Raw genomic sequence first — 14,856 nt, forward strand, 5'->3', positions numbered from 1 at the left:
GGGTGGTTTGGCTATGTAACTCATGCCCTCATTGCTCAAACACATACACAGGCAGACACATAAACACTTTCCACTTGGTGTCATCCTACATTTTCAGCGCTGGGACATTATCCCTGCTACATCCAGTTATTAACTTCACACAGTTGCATTTCTCTCTCTGGTCACTTGGTGAAGCATTTCCACCAACCCATGACCCAGAGCTCAGAGGACTGGGGCTTGCTCTAAATCAGGAGAGACAAGGCAGGCTAATTAGATTATTTCTGCAGTGATAAGTTTATCATTGTTACATCATTACAATAAATCATTGTAATGAGATAGAGAATAGACTGCATGTGGCCTTTTTTTCTGACTCATTACTTGAGATTATTATGATTGTTTTTTTCATATTTACCAGTTCAAAATGTTTTTTATAGGACAAGTTTTCCTTTCAATTGCTTAATGTCAAGAACATTCAGTGTGGGAACTGGGATCCAACAAGGGCATTTCCTGTCACCTCTTGTTTTATGATGTTAATTCACAGGAGAGTTCAGGAGAGATATTAGTTCAGTGTCATCTTATATCTACTGGTTGCAGACGATTTCTTTTTGGCTTCATCACACCATTATCATCGGAGTGGCTTGTGGCTGAGTATGATGTGTCCATCATGTGGACCACAACCCTCCAAGTGTGGTGGATTAAACAAAGGGAGACTGCACAGAGGAGACCCTAAGATATTGGAGGAATTCTGTATCTGAGGGTGTGGCTGCTAACTGAGATAGTGAACCTGACAGCCAGATCATGCCAACGGGTGCAGGAATACTGACTTCGGATCAGATCGTGATGGTGCAAAGAGTGCTGAGCTATATGGCAGGGATCTAAGTTAACTGTTCAACTTTTATTGCAGGCCTCATGCTTTGGTTTGTGACTGAAAGAATGGGATCAAGAGGCTGAGAAGAGGCTTCCCTGCAGAGTGGCTGATCTCAGTCTATGTTATGGATTCAGGAGCTTTGGTGTTTTGTTGCTCCTTCCTCTCCTTCACACTTACAGGAGAATGCAGAGGTGGTATGGACACCCTGACACCTCCTTTTGGGGATGCTATAGGAGCAACCACCTGAGTGGAGACCCCTGGACTGGCCTGGAAGAGCTTGACGATGAAGGATGTGTGAGCTGCTCTGCTTCATTTTTGTTGTTACTATCACCCTCACCAGGACAAGCTGTTAAAATAAGTTTCCACTTCCATATAATTGAGACAGAAAGGGCATGAAGTTCAACAGTCTGCTGTGACTGAAGATACAGGAGTTTATGAAAATGTTGACACTTTTATTTTCTCCTGGCTGCATCGGCAAGTATTTTATATCTGAAGGCAAATAAAATCAAAGGTACTGTTCTATTATTTCACCTGGAACATCCTCTGTTTACCATGGCCTCTCTTGAACTGCAGTTTATTATAAACTATGCAGTAAATTCTCAGTGAAACCACTTTCCAGTAGTATGATAATCACTAATCCGTTATTTAGCAAATTCTTTCCCTAAGTTTTTTTTTTTTTACTCATACATTTTGCCTTCAGGGTGACATTTTTCTTTCCTTGTTCTCCAAACAAGTTAAACTAGAGGAAAACAGGCTGTGTTCCCTGCAGTGCTGCGATGCAGTTTTTCTGGAGTCAGCTGTGTGTTGGCATCTCGTTTGGTCTGTCAGCACAGTGTGACTGTACTGAGGCAGAGTTAGGTTGTGAGGATGAGTGCACGTGTATACGCGCGTGCGTGTGTGTATTCGTTAACAGAAGGGCTACATCCACATGAATGAAAAGGACCAAATTCCACATGAATCAGAGACAAATCATGGCAAACCACAGAATCAAAGACCTGCCAGCTTTAAGGATGGCATCCTGCCCTACGAACATTGAAAGAAAAAAAACTCGCTTTTAGCTCATCAAGAACTCAACTTCTACCCAGAGACAGCATGACTGTAGCTCAGAAGGTTCAGAGGCTCTTTGCTCCTTTCAAAGGGCTTTCTCCCTTTTCCTCTGCTCCCTCTCTCCTCTCCTCCTGCAAATAATGAACAGACTGAAATAAAGCTCAATATCTGACCTACATTTTAAGAGCCTTGGTCTGAAAGCAAATAATCTTTCAGAAAGCTTCTTAAGACAGGAGGCAAGTGCACACCACCAACAGCTTCTTAATTTAAACTGAAGGAAGTACAATAGCTGACATAGCTGTCCGGCCCTTATCTTCGTCTTCACTGGTTATTCCAGTGCATGGCTAACACAAATCCAACTCAAAGTTCAGCAACAGCCTCGCGTTCACATACAGCATGTCAGAAATTTTATGGGGTGTAAATTAGGAATTCATGTGATACATCATGGGAAGTTGTACGCTTTCTTTCAAGTACAAATTTACAGAATTTCCCATTTTATTTATGTATGTGGCGTGTGGGGCCAACGATGTCACCTGGGGAAATCACACCAGGATATGTTAACTGATAAGACAGAAGCGTTTTTGAATTCAATAAATATTTTATTAGAAACAAAATATCAAATAGCAGTTGGATGAGGAGGCACCACTAAAATAGAGGCAGTACAGGGAAGTGGCAAGGTGACTGGTGGGCGTAAAATGATGTTTTTGTTTTTACCACTTACCTGCAGCCAATGCTTCCAGCCACAATTGACAGGAACCAGCAAGGGATTGAGAGAAGCCAGCAGGTGCCCTTTCTAACTTGGCCCTGATGAGGAGGTTGGCTTGGGGAGGAGTCATGCCGGGGCTGTGTTCACAGGCTCTACACTACCTGAAAGCGTTCACCACTACAATGGCATATAAAGTAAAAGACATTAGACATTTGAGTTGAATTGTGTCATAATTAGTGTATGAATTTGTGAGTTATGGCCAAAAACGTGTTTTGTGAGGTCACGGTGACCTTTGACCTTTGACCACCAAATTCTAATCAGTTTATTGCTAATTTTTTCAAGGTGGTCTTGAGATATCACATTCAAGAGGCCAAAACTTGAGTCAGAGTGAATGTTTGTGCCAAATGTGAAGAAATTCCCTCAAGGTATTAGTGAGATATCACAGTCACATGGCCAAAACTGTGTTTCGTGAGGTCACCTTGACCTTTGACATTTGACCACCAAAATCTAATCAGCTCAGCCTTGAATCCAAATGTTTGTTTATGCTAAATTTAGTGAAGTTCCCTCTAGGCGTTACTGAGATATCACGTCCCTGAGAACAGGATGGACAGACATGTTCTGGCTCTCGCCAGCATGGAAGCATAAAAATATTCTTCCTTGTGTTGGATATACTTTTTCTCCATAAATACAGTGAAGAATAATAATTATAATTCAGTTACCTTGTTTAAAATGCTTAAAATTACATCTACCCCCTCCAAATGAGGACATTTTTTCAGCACTATGTCATATAACCCACAACAGGCGTCCTGCAACACCCACAGTGACACACTTCAGTGTTTTTCAGCAGGCTGCACCAACATCAAACAGACTTTGGTGAGCCACAGCCGTCAGGGTTGGTGCAGCTCCACTCACCACTCATCTTTAGCGGTGGTTAAAGAGGACCTGTGAACCCTTGCAGGCTTTAACATGAGGCTGCTGCGGTCCGGCCATCTGGATGGAGAGGAGCCACAAGAGCTGGACATGAAATGAGGCGAGTACTGGCCTCTATGCTTGTGTTTACATGTGAGGTTATAGTACAGCCAGCACGTGCACCCTGCCTGTTTTTAATTATCACAAAGATTTATGAGAGGCTTTATGAGACCATCTCATATTCATAATAGTTAAAATAAAGATAAGATTTTAAAAGGCTAACCCATCTGTGTCCAAAGGAATGTGTTAGTGACTGTGTTTACCGCTGTATGTTTGTCTCAGCTGAGGGCCAGAGCCGGATTTATTACACTTGTTGTGTCCATGGGAAATAGGGGGCAAAGATAAGAACGTGTGTGACATACAGTCCGGTCCTTGTGTAGTCCTTCTATCTCACATTGGGAATCAATATTCTTTTCTGATTAAGGTGAGACTGGGAAGAGAAATGACTGCTCCTGTCAATATGTTTTTGCTGCACTGTTTTGTTCTTTATGTGCTCATGTATATAGTGTATAAATCAGTGTATATGCACAAGCTGTTGCTGCGGCCAATTCTTATATCACGTTATATTTTCAAGTTCATCGTGTCGAGTCCTTTTCTTCTCTTGATATATCAATTCAAAAGACATTTTTGAACAAAGTGAAGTGTGTAATATGACCTGTGATGACAAGGACTTACGAGTTGTTGTGCTTCACTGGGAGGAAGAACAGCTTTGAGGCCATGTCAAGTCCGTACTTGACCGCTGTGCTCCACCCCAGGCTTTACTGCAAACAAATCCTCATGCAACCCCAGAGCTTCCTCCCATGAATCCTGCTTTTTATGACCCAGAAGTTTACTGTTGATGTTTGCTCCACCACTGGTCATATGACAGAGGGAGGGGTGAACTCTACAAAACAAAGATGGTGTGAACTTTGGTGCTATCACAAGGCTTCTTGACACCATGACAGCCACATATGGAAAAAATCTCATATTAGTGCACATGCACACTTGATGTGCCAGTGGAGCTGTAAAAACACTTGTTACTTCTGTCAAAGACAGTAGGATATCTACGAGGGTTATTTCTGACAAAATGTTTAACATATTTTTTTCCCACCTTCTGCTCTTTATTCAGCAAATGGATTCTTCTTGGAAGTTTTAAGTAACAATGGTTAAGTCGCTTTACCCTTCACCCTGCACAGAGGACACTGAGAGGTAGACTTGAATATGTTACTGCTACCAAGTGAGGAGGTAACAATTTAATTTATTTAGTTTATTTAGTTAATCTCCAGCCAAGTTTACTGACATCCGAAGAACATGCATTTCTAAAGATGGGGGTCTGTCTGTCCGTGGTGTAGCCTTTTTTTATTGCAATTTTATGTTTTCATTTGTGATCAAATATATTCATATCATGCAACATAGAGCTGTGAGAAAGTACGTCTATGCTTTACTTTACTAACAAAAAAGAAAAGACAAGACAGATGATTGTCCACAAAGCTCTGGTGACACAGGGCTCCATGCTTGGCTTCACTGGCCAATCATAAGCTCTGTGTCTGCAGGTTGAGCGGTTAACCTGCTCATTAGCTGATGCTCTTTATGATATGGCTAATGCTAACCATTGTGTGCTGTTGACACTTGAGGCTTCATAAGATATCAAAAGGCTTTTGAAGTCCTACATTTCTAAAGAATGAGCAACCAAGCTTATGATTTAATAAACAAGGGATGTTTATAGATATATAGAGAATTTATGTATGAAATTATGCATATACAGTATATCCCAGTATCCAGCGGTATAAAGGCATATGTGAGGTACGTGCCAGCTGTGGGGAGGGTGCGGCTGTTTACGGGAGAGGCATGTTTTGTTGAAAACTGTTTAAGTGTTTTCTTGCTTAACCACAATTCGCTCGCCAGTTCAGACTTTTCCAAAACACATTTATGGAGTTCACAGCACTGTGTGGGCCTGGGGCAGATTCTCTGCCTGACACCATCAATGAGGAACTGAACAAGAGGCACTTAGAGGCACGTTTGAATTAACCTGGCTTGTCTCCGTTAACTATTATTTTGACACAGGCTGCGTAATAGAAAATGCGTTGTTTTCTAAAGACACTTCTTCAGGGCGAAGCAGCGGTTTTCAACAAATCACATCTCTTGAAGAGCTTTGAATAAGTGGCAGATCATAAATTTACTTCACAATTTCAACGACAGATTCTAATTGTTAGGTGGAACGTGAGACTGATTGACTTACACAAGAGTCACAGATATGATTGTTTTGATCTTATATATCATGTTAACTCAAATTATTATCATATCATCATGTGCTCAAATATTTAAAACTAGAGCTGTTAACCAGTAATATAGTGGCTAAATTGAGATATCATTATTCAGATAATTAAATAATATCCCTCCCCGGGCATGATTGTATAATTATCTATTGAAAGATTTAATAGAGAAAGATATTGTTGCACACTTCTGATTGAAATCTCAGTCATAGAATATGCATCCATCCCTCCATAATCTTTTTTATGAAGTTTTACATACACAACAGAGCAGACTTGATTCTGGTCTACACCCCTAAACCTCCCATCTCTGCTGTGGGAAGTCTGGGTCATCATCAGTGATGCAGGTCTTAGTATATCCAGACTGGTCTGGGTTTGCTCAGGGTAGAAGTAAAGCGATCACAGAGCAGCTGTTGGGGCTCTTTAGTCTGGAGGTAACGTGACCGGAGGAGCGATCAAGACATGGAGCAGGTCATTAGACGGGGCGATGGAGTCACTGTCAATATTTGCACTACGCAGACGTTTAGGGGAACCCGTTAACCCCGTCTGAACCTGGGATCCGTACTCTATAAGCAGAGATTTCTCTCTATTCGCTCTGTCTTTCTTGTTTTTCTCTTTTTCATCTGAACGTTCTCACTGACACGGTTAACTGGGGGATAACGAGATTTGGACTTACTGCTTACAACCGGGATCCCTTAGTATTTACAGGTTTATGCCAGCAGCTTCAAAAAAGGTCTTCTGGCCTCCGTGCTGCTTACATTGTCCAGTTTCTATCGCATCAACACTCTTTAAAGCACTGTTTGGGAATTCTTACTCATACACTCCAAGAGTTGAATTTGCAGATAGGAAGTAACCTCTTTACTACTTTAGATCTCATAAAAATAAAAGCATATTTAAGTCCAGTGGAGGGTGAGATAATAAGATAAGATGATAAGATATACTTTCTAATCATTTTTTTAAATACCTGTTTTGCTGTCACGCTCAGTCAGGCATTGTCAGTCACTTTAAGAGTGGAAAAAAACACACAGAAGCAATTGAAACAGTCAATAACAAAGCTCATAGCTCATGGGGTGGTCTTAATAAGTGGACATGGCTATAAACAGGATAGCAGATGTGCTTTCTACAAGAAACCTTTGGTTTCTCTTGCAGCAATATATTTTGGCCTCTGTTAAATTTTCAGGTGATGACAAATTTTATGAGGATGAACTGAATAAACTTAACCTGGCTTGCAGTGATGGAGCTGGATTTTACTGCTGACCAATCAGAATGGCCACAGAGTCAGACAGACAGATCTGTTTGAGCAGATCTGTTACCTCCCTACCTGTGTGTAAGCAACAATCTCATACACCCTTTTTTTTTTTTTTTTTTTCTCAACGCCAGGCAGTGGAGTGTTTGCTAAGGGTGTAATTCTAGCTTTCCTTGTTCTTGACTTCAGCAGCCACCAGGATTCTGATCATCAGTCACTAAAGAGGGGCATCCAGGCTGGGAAGACAAACAAAGACACCTACTCCAAACACTGTGAAATCCACCAGGGAGACTGGGGCCACTGGCCAGGGTCAGTGAGGTTGAAATAACACAGCTACTTCAATTTGACCCCCCGATTAGGCCACAAGCGCCATCCTTCATTTGATCTGCCAGTAGATATCACATCCACCACTCAGGCTTATTTAGCTCTCTGACAGATGAGTGGCTGTAATTGGATCTATGTATGCATATATGTGACTGTATCTATCAATCTATCTATCTCAGGAAAACCAATAAAGGCACAAGAACAACAAAAGAAATATTCACAAGATGCTTCTGTGTTGTATTCTGAATTTAAATGTGCCAAAATAGGGTTTGCTGAATTTGTTGAGTTTACATGAAATTATTAATGTGCAGCAGATACAGTCAAATACATTAGGGTACTAATTCTGGGTGGATTTCTTTCTGTCACCCTCTAAGTCTGCCTTAATGTGAACCATCGGGCAGTTGCCTGGCATTTAATAAAGAAACTTATGTCATAGCAAAAACATATTTTCACATCCGTAGCCAAATATCAAATACATTTAATATCCTCATTTTGGGGGAGATCACCCCTTCATTTAGGCTATCTGTGAAGAGAGGAGACTTTCTCAACAGTATAATTTTTTCAAATCATTTTTGTGCCACTTTTGTGTGTAATTATCCTCATGTGCCTGAATGTGCAAGCTCTCACAGGCTCTCTCAAATTATCTGCATATTTTCATCTCCGTCTCAAATGTGGGAAGCGTATTTGAAGCCCATAAATGGATCAGCAGCCGTGTAACCGCTGCTCCATGTTTCCCCACAGTGATGCATCTCGACACTGTCACACTGCTCTCTAATTTGGAGGAGCTTTGCTCTGGCCTGAAACACCAGAGAGCGGCAAGACATTCTCCAACTCACTGTTGTATAATTAAAGGAGAAATGTTTGCCTCTGTAGCCTTGTCACACCAGTATAGAAAACCCTTGTTAGCCAGTGCTGGATTAGAAGGTCTTTGTTGCTGGCTAGTGGCCACACAGTGTTTGAGTGTGTCTTAAGTAAGAATATGAGATCTGTGTGTGTGTGTGTGTGTGTGTGTGTGTGTGTGTGTGTGTGTGTGTGTGTGGTGTGTGTGTGTGTGTGTGTGACAGGAGGACAGGCACACAAGAATATTGAAGGAAACACCATACTGAGGCACCAAATGTTAGCACCACTTCCCAGCTTCCTCCCTGATATTTATGAAACCTGATTTAATGCGCGCAAAAATAGCAGTGAATAATTGATTTTTTTTCCTCCTTTTCTTCCTTGCAACCACCTCTCGTCACACTCAACGATTATGACTGGTTGAGTCTTGCAGCTGGCACTAAATTATTAATGACAAACTGTTTTAATTAAGTCTCAAGTTACAGGAGCTTGTTTTGAATCAAATATTACTCAGGGTCACTTGGGATGAGTTAATACACATTGTGGCGCAGTTTTTTAAACTTTAATCTAAAACTTCAGTGAAAATGTATTCCTGTTTTTTTTTTGTGGTCCATATTCTGTGTTGAAGTTTTGCATTCAATAACTTGTAGCTCTGTTGCTCCTGACAGCTCCCTGCTGCAGGAAAATGTTTCACATCTGTGCCCTGCTCTCTTCCGTGGAAATAAAGAGCATGAGGGATGGATGATTTAGTGTTTGTGGGATTATACTCACACTCATAATTTAGATAGAATGCATTTATGTTCGGTATTAGTGTGTTTGTCGGTTAGCAGTGCGTGTATGTGTTTGTGTGGGTGTGCGGCTCCATATGTGCAGCCATTAGCTTTTAGGTACTTATGTGTAGGAATCGGAAAATGTTTCTATATGAAGTGGCGAAACAGCTATTATTGTCATTCTCCATATATATTTTCATGTGTCCCAGTGAGTTTCAGGCAGGAAATGGAGCTGGGAGATTCCTGTGCATGTCGGGGGTCTGAGGAGGATGCTAGTGGCAGGATTTAACGGCAGGAGTCATGGGTCAAAGGTGCCTCTAGGTTCCACATCTGCAACTTTGCCCAGATCCTGTCCAGGATGCTGTCAAAGTGGGCAGCCAGCCGCACTCTAATGTGTATTAGCAAGACAAAGGGAGTGGAGAGGGGTAGGCATAAGATGGGCTTTGATTTCTCAGAGATTTATGGGCGTGATGAAATCAGCTTTGAATAAACTGGGCTCGCCCGTTTTCTCTGTCGTTCAGCTACATCTGAAGGCTCCAGTGCTTGTTCTGGGAGACAGACACCCTGCATAAAAAGGCAACAAATCTAAAGCCAAAAAAGAGAGGAAGGCCGCAGCTTCCTCTGAAGTCCTCACATGTCCCATTCAGGGACTCATCAGCTGGCTGCAGTCCATTGTACATGCTGCTTCACGACCATTACTCCCTCTCCAGAGAAATTCCCAACCATAGGCCTATGGAAATGATCCTTATGTGTTCCTGGGATACCAAGAAAGCACTTGGCTGCCTCCATGTAACTGTCCTTGGCTGTTGTTTTGTTACAGTTTAACACTGAAGAGAGTCAGACGTGTCAGCGAAATACCCTGATCTTTGTCAGCATCATCAACTTTATCTAGTTAAACTGTGTTGATGTATGTATACAGCCAAGTACCCAGAGGATAGTGATGAGGGTGGCCTCCTTTCAGTCCCCTCTCCCCCATCCTGCATGTCCTGCAGTAAATACTAGTGCCCCCCAGTGACCTTCCCAGTGATAAATAACCCTTAAGGTTAACTACGTTTGAAATGGAGCTGTGAGGCCATTATAGGCCTCCGGAGTTTTCTTGACATCCCCAATATGTTATCTGTATGCCCAGGGACTTTTACCACTGCAGCATTAACTGGCCTCTCCTTTGTGTCAGGATTGATGAAGTTAGGAAGAGCTCTTTCAACCAACAAACCTGAAAACGAGATTTTAATCTTCCGTCTTCGCGTTCAGCAGCCACAATGAGCTGTTGCACGAAATGCACGTAGGTTGCGTAGGATGTGTCCCATGTTTGTGTGGCGTAACATGCTGCATGTGTGCATATTGGTTTGTGCACAGATGGTGCTGGGTAGTATGTGAACTAATGGTGATGGTACCTTGGCGTAGGTTGGTGTTTATCTTTCGTGGCTGCCGGTGGTATCTGTGAAAATGTCTGGAGCCTGGAGATGCTCGGATTCATGTCATGGAGAAGTAACGCGGAACTGACATGAAACTTTGAGAGTATTAAAGTAAAGCTACAACAGTTCAACTGATCTGATCGTCATGTACAAAGGAAGGGTAGCTACAAAAATAGAAAGGAAAGGAAAAAGGGTGCACTTTTTCTAAATATAAAAATATCACCATGTATCACCGTGCAGCACAAACTGAGCATTTTTAATCTGGGTTAGATGGATAACACAGCGCTCAGCATTCGTTTAACATCATGTGCATATACTGTACTGAGTTCTGTATGTTTGAGCACTGGCAGCCATAAACTTTGCTTCTGATGTGAAGTATAAGACATCTTTAAACTTCTTTTGATCAAAGGCAGAATCCTATTTCAATAATCCACTGTGGTGTCAACTTCTGAGAGGGAGCATAAGAGCAGATTAGTGTCATGTTACCCCAGTATTGTATATGCTTTAAATAGGAAACAGAGTTGGCTGCTCGGTATGAGAGAGAAAACAATGTATTCTGCACCATATGTCTCAAATAACAATCTACACAGTTTTGGTTATTTTATGAAAACCTTCAACACAGCACTGTGGAGTTAACGGTTGTTTAGACTACAAAAGTATGTTGCAGTCGCCACCTAGTGGAATTATAAGTAATGAGAAGAAAAATTAAAATATTTTCTTATTCTCATGAGCAGCAACTGGCTGGCTGTTTATACTGTAACGCAGTTAAAAGGATAATATGTACTCCTGAAGGTGATCTATTCAATCAGTCTAACTAGAAATATTAGTACAAGTGAAATGAACCTTCCTTTGAATTATAATGGTGATGTAATGATAGAAATATTTGGACCACTGTATGAGCTGGGCTTGGGTTTGGTGCATGGCTGCTCCGGTGTTTCTGTAAATAACGAATTCTTAATAAAATTAACAACAAAACACACAATCTGGATGCTGAGGAGTGAATAATTATATATATATATATATATATATAAGTCTCTGTCTGTCAAGTCATGAAATTAAACTTTTCAAAGGTTTTGATTTACTGGATAATTTGAGATCTACTGGTTTCCTCTCTAAGACACCTTACTGCACTGTATTTATACAGTGTGATGTCATACCTGGATACTGAATATATTAATCTGGCTATATTGTGCACAGGTGTTTCTCCAGGTTTATCACCAAATATCTAAATGTTTCCCTCAGGTGACTGACAGGGTCCTGTGAGTGTTTTGTGTCATATCCCCACCATGTGGTCAAATCTTGCTACTACAAGGTCAGTGTTGCATGCTGGTACTAGCAAACGACAAGAGGTATTTGCTAGTCCCAGCCGTACCGTATTCTTTAATAGCACATCCACCTTGAGTTCAGAGTATGAACACTGAACAAGAAATATCAAGTCAAAATTTCACATGGGTGTGAAACCTATATGTATAATAATCAGCCTAAACTGCACATGGTTCATCTGCAGCTTCTGTAAAAGAAATGCACATCACTGAACTTTTCAGCAGTGAGCAAAACTAATTTCAAAAGGTTTATTTAGAAGAATACTGACAATAATGGAAACTTGGGTTTGTACAAAGCAAATTAATCACAGGACACGACACACTTGCAACACAAAGTAAGCTATACATTTCAAGAGTAGTAGATAAAAAAGCACCATTTTTCAAAACTAGATTACAAAATGCAAAACATTTTTTATTTGGCATATCAAGTACAATGATAATTCAGAAAAACTTCATGGGTTTATTTAAACTTATTGGTGGTTTTTTTTTATTTCTGAGGATTTACTCATTTCCTTCAAGAAGAACACATATATTCTAAGTAAGGCACATGGTTCAAAGCATTTGACAAAAACCCAAAACAAGACAAATCAGTCACAAAAAAAAAAAAGCTTGATACTCTGGCAGTTGAAGCGGCTTCTCTTTGGCACAGCTGCATGACTTGTGAGAGACACAAACTCTCTATCACAAAATTGAGCATGACAATGTTAACTTGACAACACTATGTACAAAATGTATGTAAAAATGTTATAAATATGTCTAAAAACCACAGACACTATGTACATCTTTGTACTAAAGAAGGGCAGGATTATTCGTCGTTGTTACCACACGTGATGGAATTGTGGAAGTCGGGTGCCACCGTGCAACAAAAGTCAACATGTCACCAACACGTTTCTAAACACATTGTGAGGACACATCTGTCACCACAGGAAATGTAGTTTTTGTAGTGTTTGTTAAAACTCACACATCAGACTTGTGCGATATGTGTTAGCATATGATGGGAACATAATGGACACTGAAATACAGCAAGTAGAGATCCCCTGCAGTGATACATATCTCCTTTTTGTGTTTACAATGTTAGTGACACATGTACTTTTGCTGTACTTTTAGGATGTCAGTCTATGGTCTGTGGGCAGTAGGCACAGTGCGATGTTGTGGTAAGGGGTCTCCTTACTACCCCTCCTCTTTTCTCCCGTGCTCCTTCTCTCATTCTTTCTTCCTCAGGACGATATAAATGAGGCCGCTGATGAGACAGAGAGGGAAAGCTACCCAGGCCAGCACGTAGGCGTAACCGAACTGTGTATCGGAGCCCTCATCTGGACTCATCACAGTGTAGATGATCGCCGCGCACATCACAAACAAACCTAGGGGGAAAGACGAGAGGAGAGAAGAGGTGAGGCGGATCTGAAAGGAAATCTGAAGCAGATGATCTCACCACTCCACCCACGTGTGCTCAGGGTGTGACCCGTCAAGTGTGCTGATGAAGTCATACTCACTTGCCAAGATCTGGAAGATGGCAGTGAAAAAGAAGCGTCCGCCCTTGACCAGTCGGAAGAGCTGATACACGAATGCGATGAGGGAAAAGAAGCAGAAGAGCAGGGACAGGATCATGAGGGCTTGCACCGCCTGGATCCAGTCTAGAAGACATGCAGAAAACAGAAGAGAACGCGAGTTTAAGCACATTCATTACTTTTCGATGACAATGGCAATAAAAGGCACATAGCATCGTATAATTTGCTTTTCAGGAATGCTGACAAACCTTCATTGCTGGCTGGCTTGCAGTGGTAGCCTCCACTACTTGACAGGCAACTGTACCATAGATCTGTGCTCCTATCCCCACCTACAGTCCATGCCTGGTCAACACAACAACACAGAGCCATTTCAATACATAGCAGCATCCACAACAGGAGCTCAGGGCTAAAATCGCCAACAGCAATAACAGTGGATGATCATACAATAAAGCAGCTGGAGTGTGTGCTCATTTATTCACATCACGGCCGTGCTCTACTCTTCCTTTTACAAAGATTAAAAATGAAGTGAGAGAAAAGTTGAACTTACACTGGCTGCTGTTGACACAATGAGCAGGATGAGAATGACTAAGTGCAAGATGAGCACTCCGAGCAGGATGAGCAGCATTTTTTTTTTCCGTTTGTTTTTTTGTTTTCAAGTAGATCTAGAGGGATACAGGAGACAGAAGAAGTCAGTCCACATGAATTTACCACAACACCAAATCCCAATGTTAGGTGTGCAGCTCAATATCAGCTCATCTCGACTCCAGATGGCGCTGCTTCCTCACTTGTGAACCGACCGCAATGTTTACCTCAATGTGAAAGTATCCCCTTACATTCTAACGTAGAAAGAAAGAAAGAAGGAACTATAATTTCTTCCCGATGGTGCTCAAGTGGTCAATGTCGAGTTTCAAGTCAGAGGCTGTGGTAATGAAACCCAATCGATTCTGAAGTTGATTTGGCTACGCTGAACTTTTGATCCATTTACAAGGTCCAAATGGGTTAATTACAAGTCGTTAGTTTAAGCGATGCATGTTTGCATATTAAGTGAAAGGGGCTCTGGGGAAAAGCTTTGGCGGGAACCTCCGTAGGGTCGATATGAGTAAGAGAGCGAGACTCATTCACGGCTAATCAATGCATGCTGCTGGAAAACAAACTCAACCCATCTGCGTGAAAAACATTCCAGCGTAGTGCCGCCATGCGTGCGCCTCCACCTCTACCGACCTATAGCCTCTTAATCTACAGAGTTTCTACACCTAAAGCGGCCGTAGTGAGGTAAAGCAGCGACATATGAGACATGGTTGCTTATAAGCGCCATATAAGAAAATCCAAAGTCGATTTAAAGTCCAAGAGTGACGTCCTGCAGTATGAGGGGAGGAAAAAAGTCACTGGAAAAGTCAGGTGACTGACAAAAACGAAAGTTAAAACGCTCCAACACATAAACTCCAACTTACGGGGAAAGGCAAAAGCAAAGAGGTTTGATTCCGTGCAAAAAATAGGGAGGGAGTGCTGAAGTGAAGAGCTGGGGGGAAGTTTCTCCAAGTTTCTGCTTCTCTCGACTCTCTCTCTGTCGCTACTATTCCAGATGTGGCTCACACACCCCAGTCAGTCTCTTTCTC

General features: G+C 41.7%; 1 protein-coding gene across 1 annotated transcript; it reads right to left on the reverse strand.

Moving 5' to 3' along the window:
- Positions 1-11,967: 11,967 nt before the first annotated feature.
- Positions 11,968-14,856, reverse strand: pmp22a (peripheral myelin protein 22a). Its single transcript, XM_056402606.1, has 5 exons — positions 14,692-14,856; positions 13,788-13,902; positions 13,489-13,582; positions 13,226-13,366; positions 11,968-13,093 (listed from the first exon to the last, which is right to left on the reverse strand). Exons 2-5 carry the CDS (start codon positions 13,863-13,865, stop codon positions 12,936-12,938), a joined length of 471 nt encoding a protein of 156 aa, XP_056258581.1. The 5' UTR covers positions 13,866-13,902; positions 14,692-14,856; the 3' UTR covers positions 11,968-12,935.

This window comes from Seriola aureovittata, chromosome 17 (assembly GCF_021018895.1).
Source record: "Seriola aureovittata isolate HTS-2021-v1 ecotype China chromosome 17, ASM2101889v1, whole genome shotgun sequence".
In the NCBI taxonomy this organism is placed as follows: domain Eukaryota; kingdom Metazoa; phylum Chordata; class Actinopteri; order Carangiformes; family Carangidae; genus Seriola; species Seriola aureovittata.

Excerpts from the sequence above, each read along its gene's own strand:
- pmp22a (XM_056402606.1), bottom strand. The coding sequence starts at position 13,865 with ATGCTGCTCATCCTGCTCGGAGTGCTCATCTTGCACTTAGTCATTCTC. Across the intron at positions 13,367-13,488 it reads CAAGCCAGCCAGCAATGAAG|ACTGGATCCAGGCGGTGCAA; the intron begins GTTTGTCAGCAT and ends CATGTCTTCTAG. Across the intron at positions 13,094-13,225 it reads CATCTTCCAGATCTTGGCAA|GTTTGTTTGTGATGTGCGCG; the intron begins GTGAGTATGACT and ends CTTTCCCCCTAG.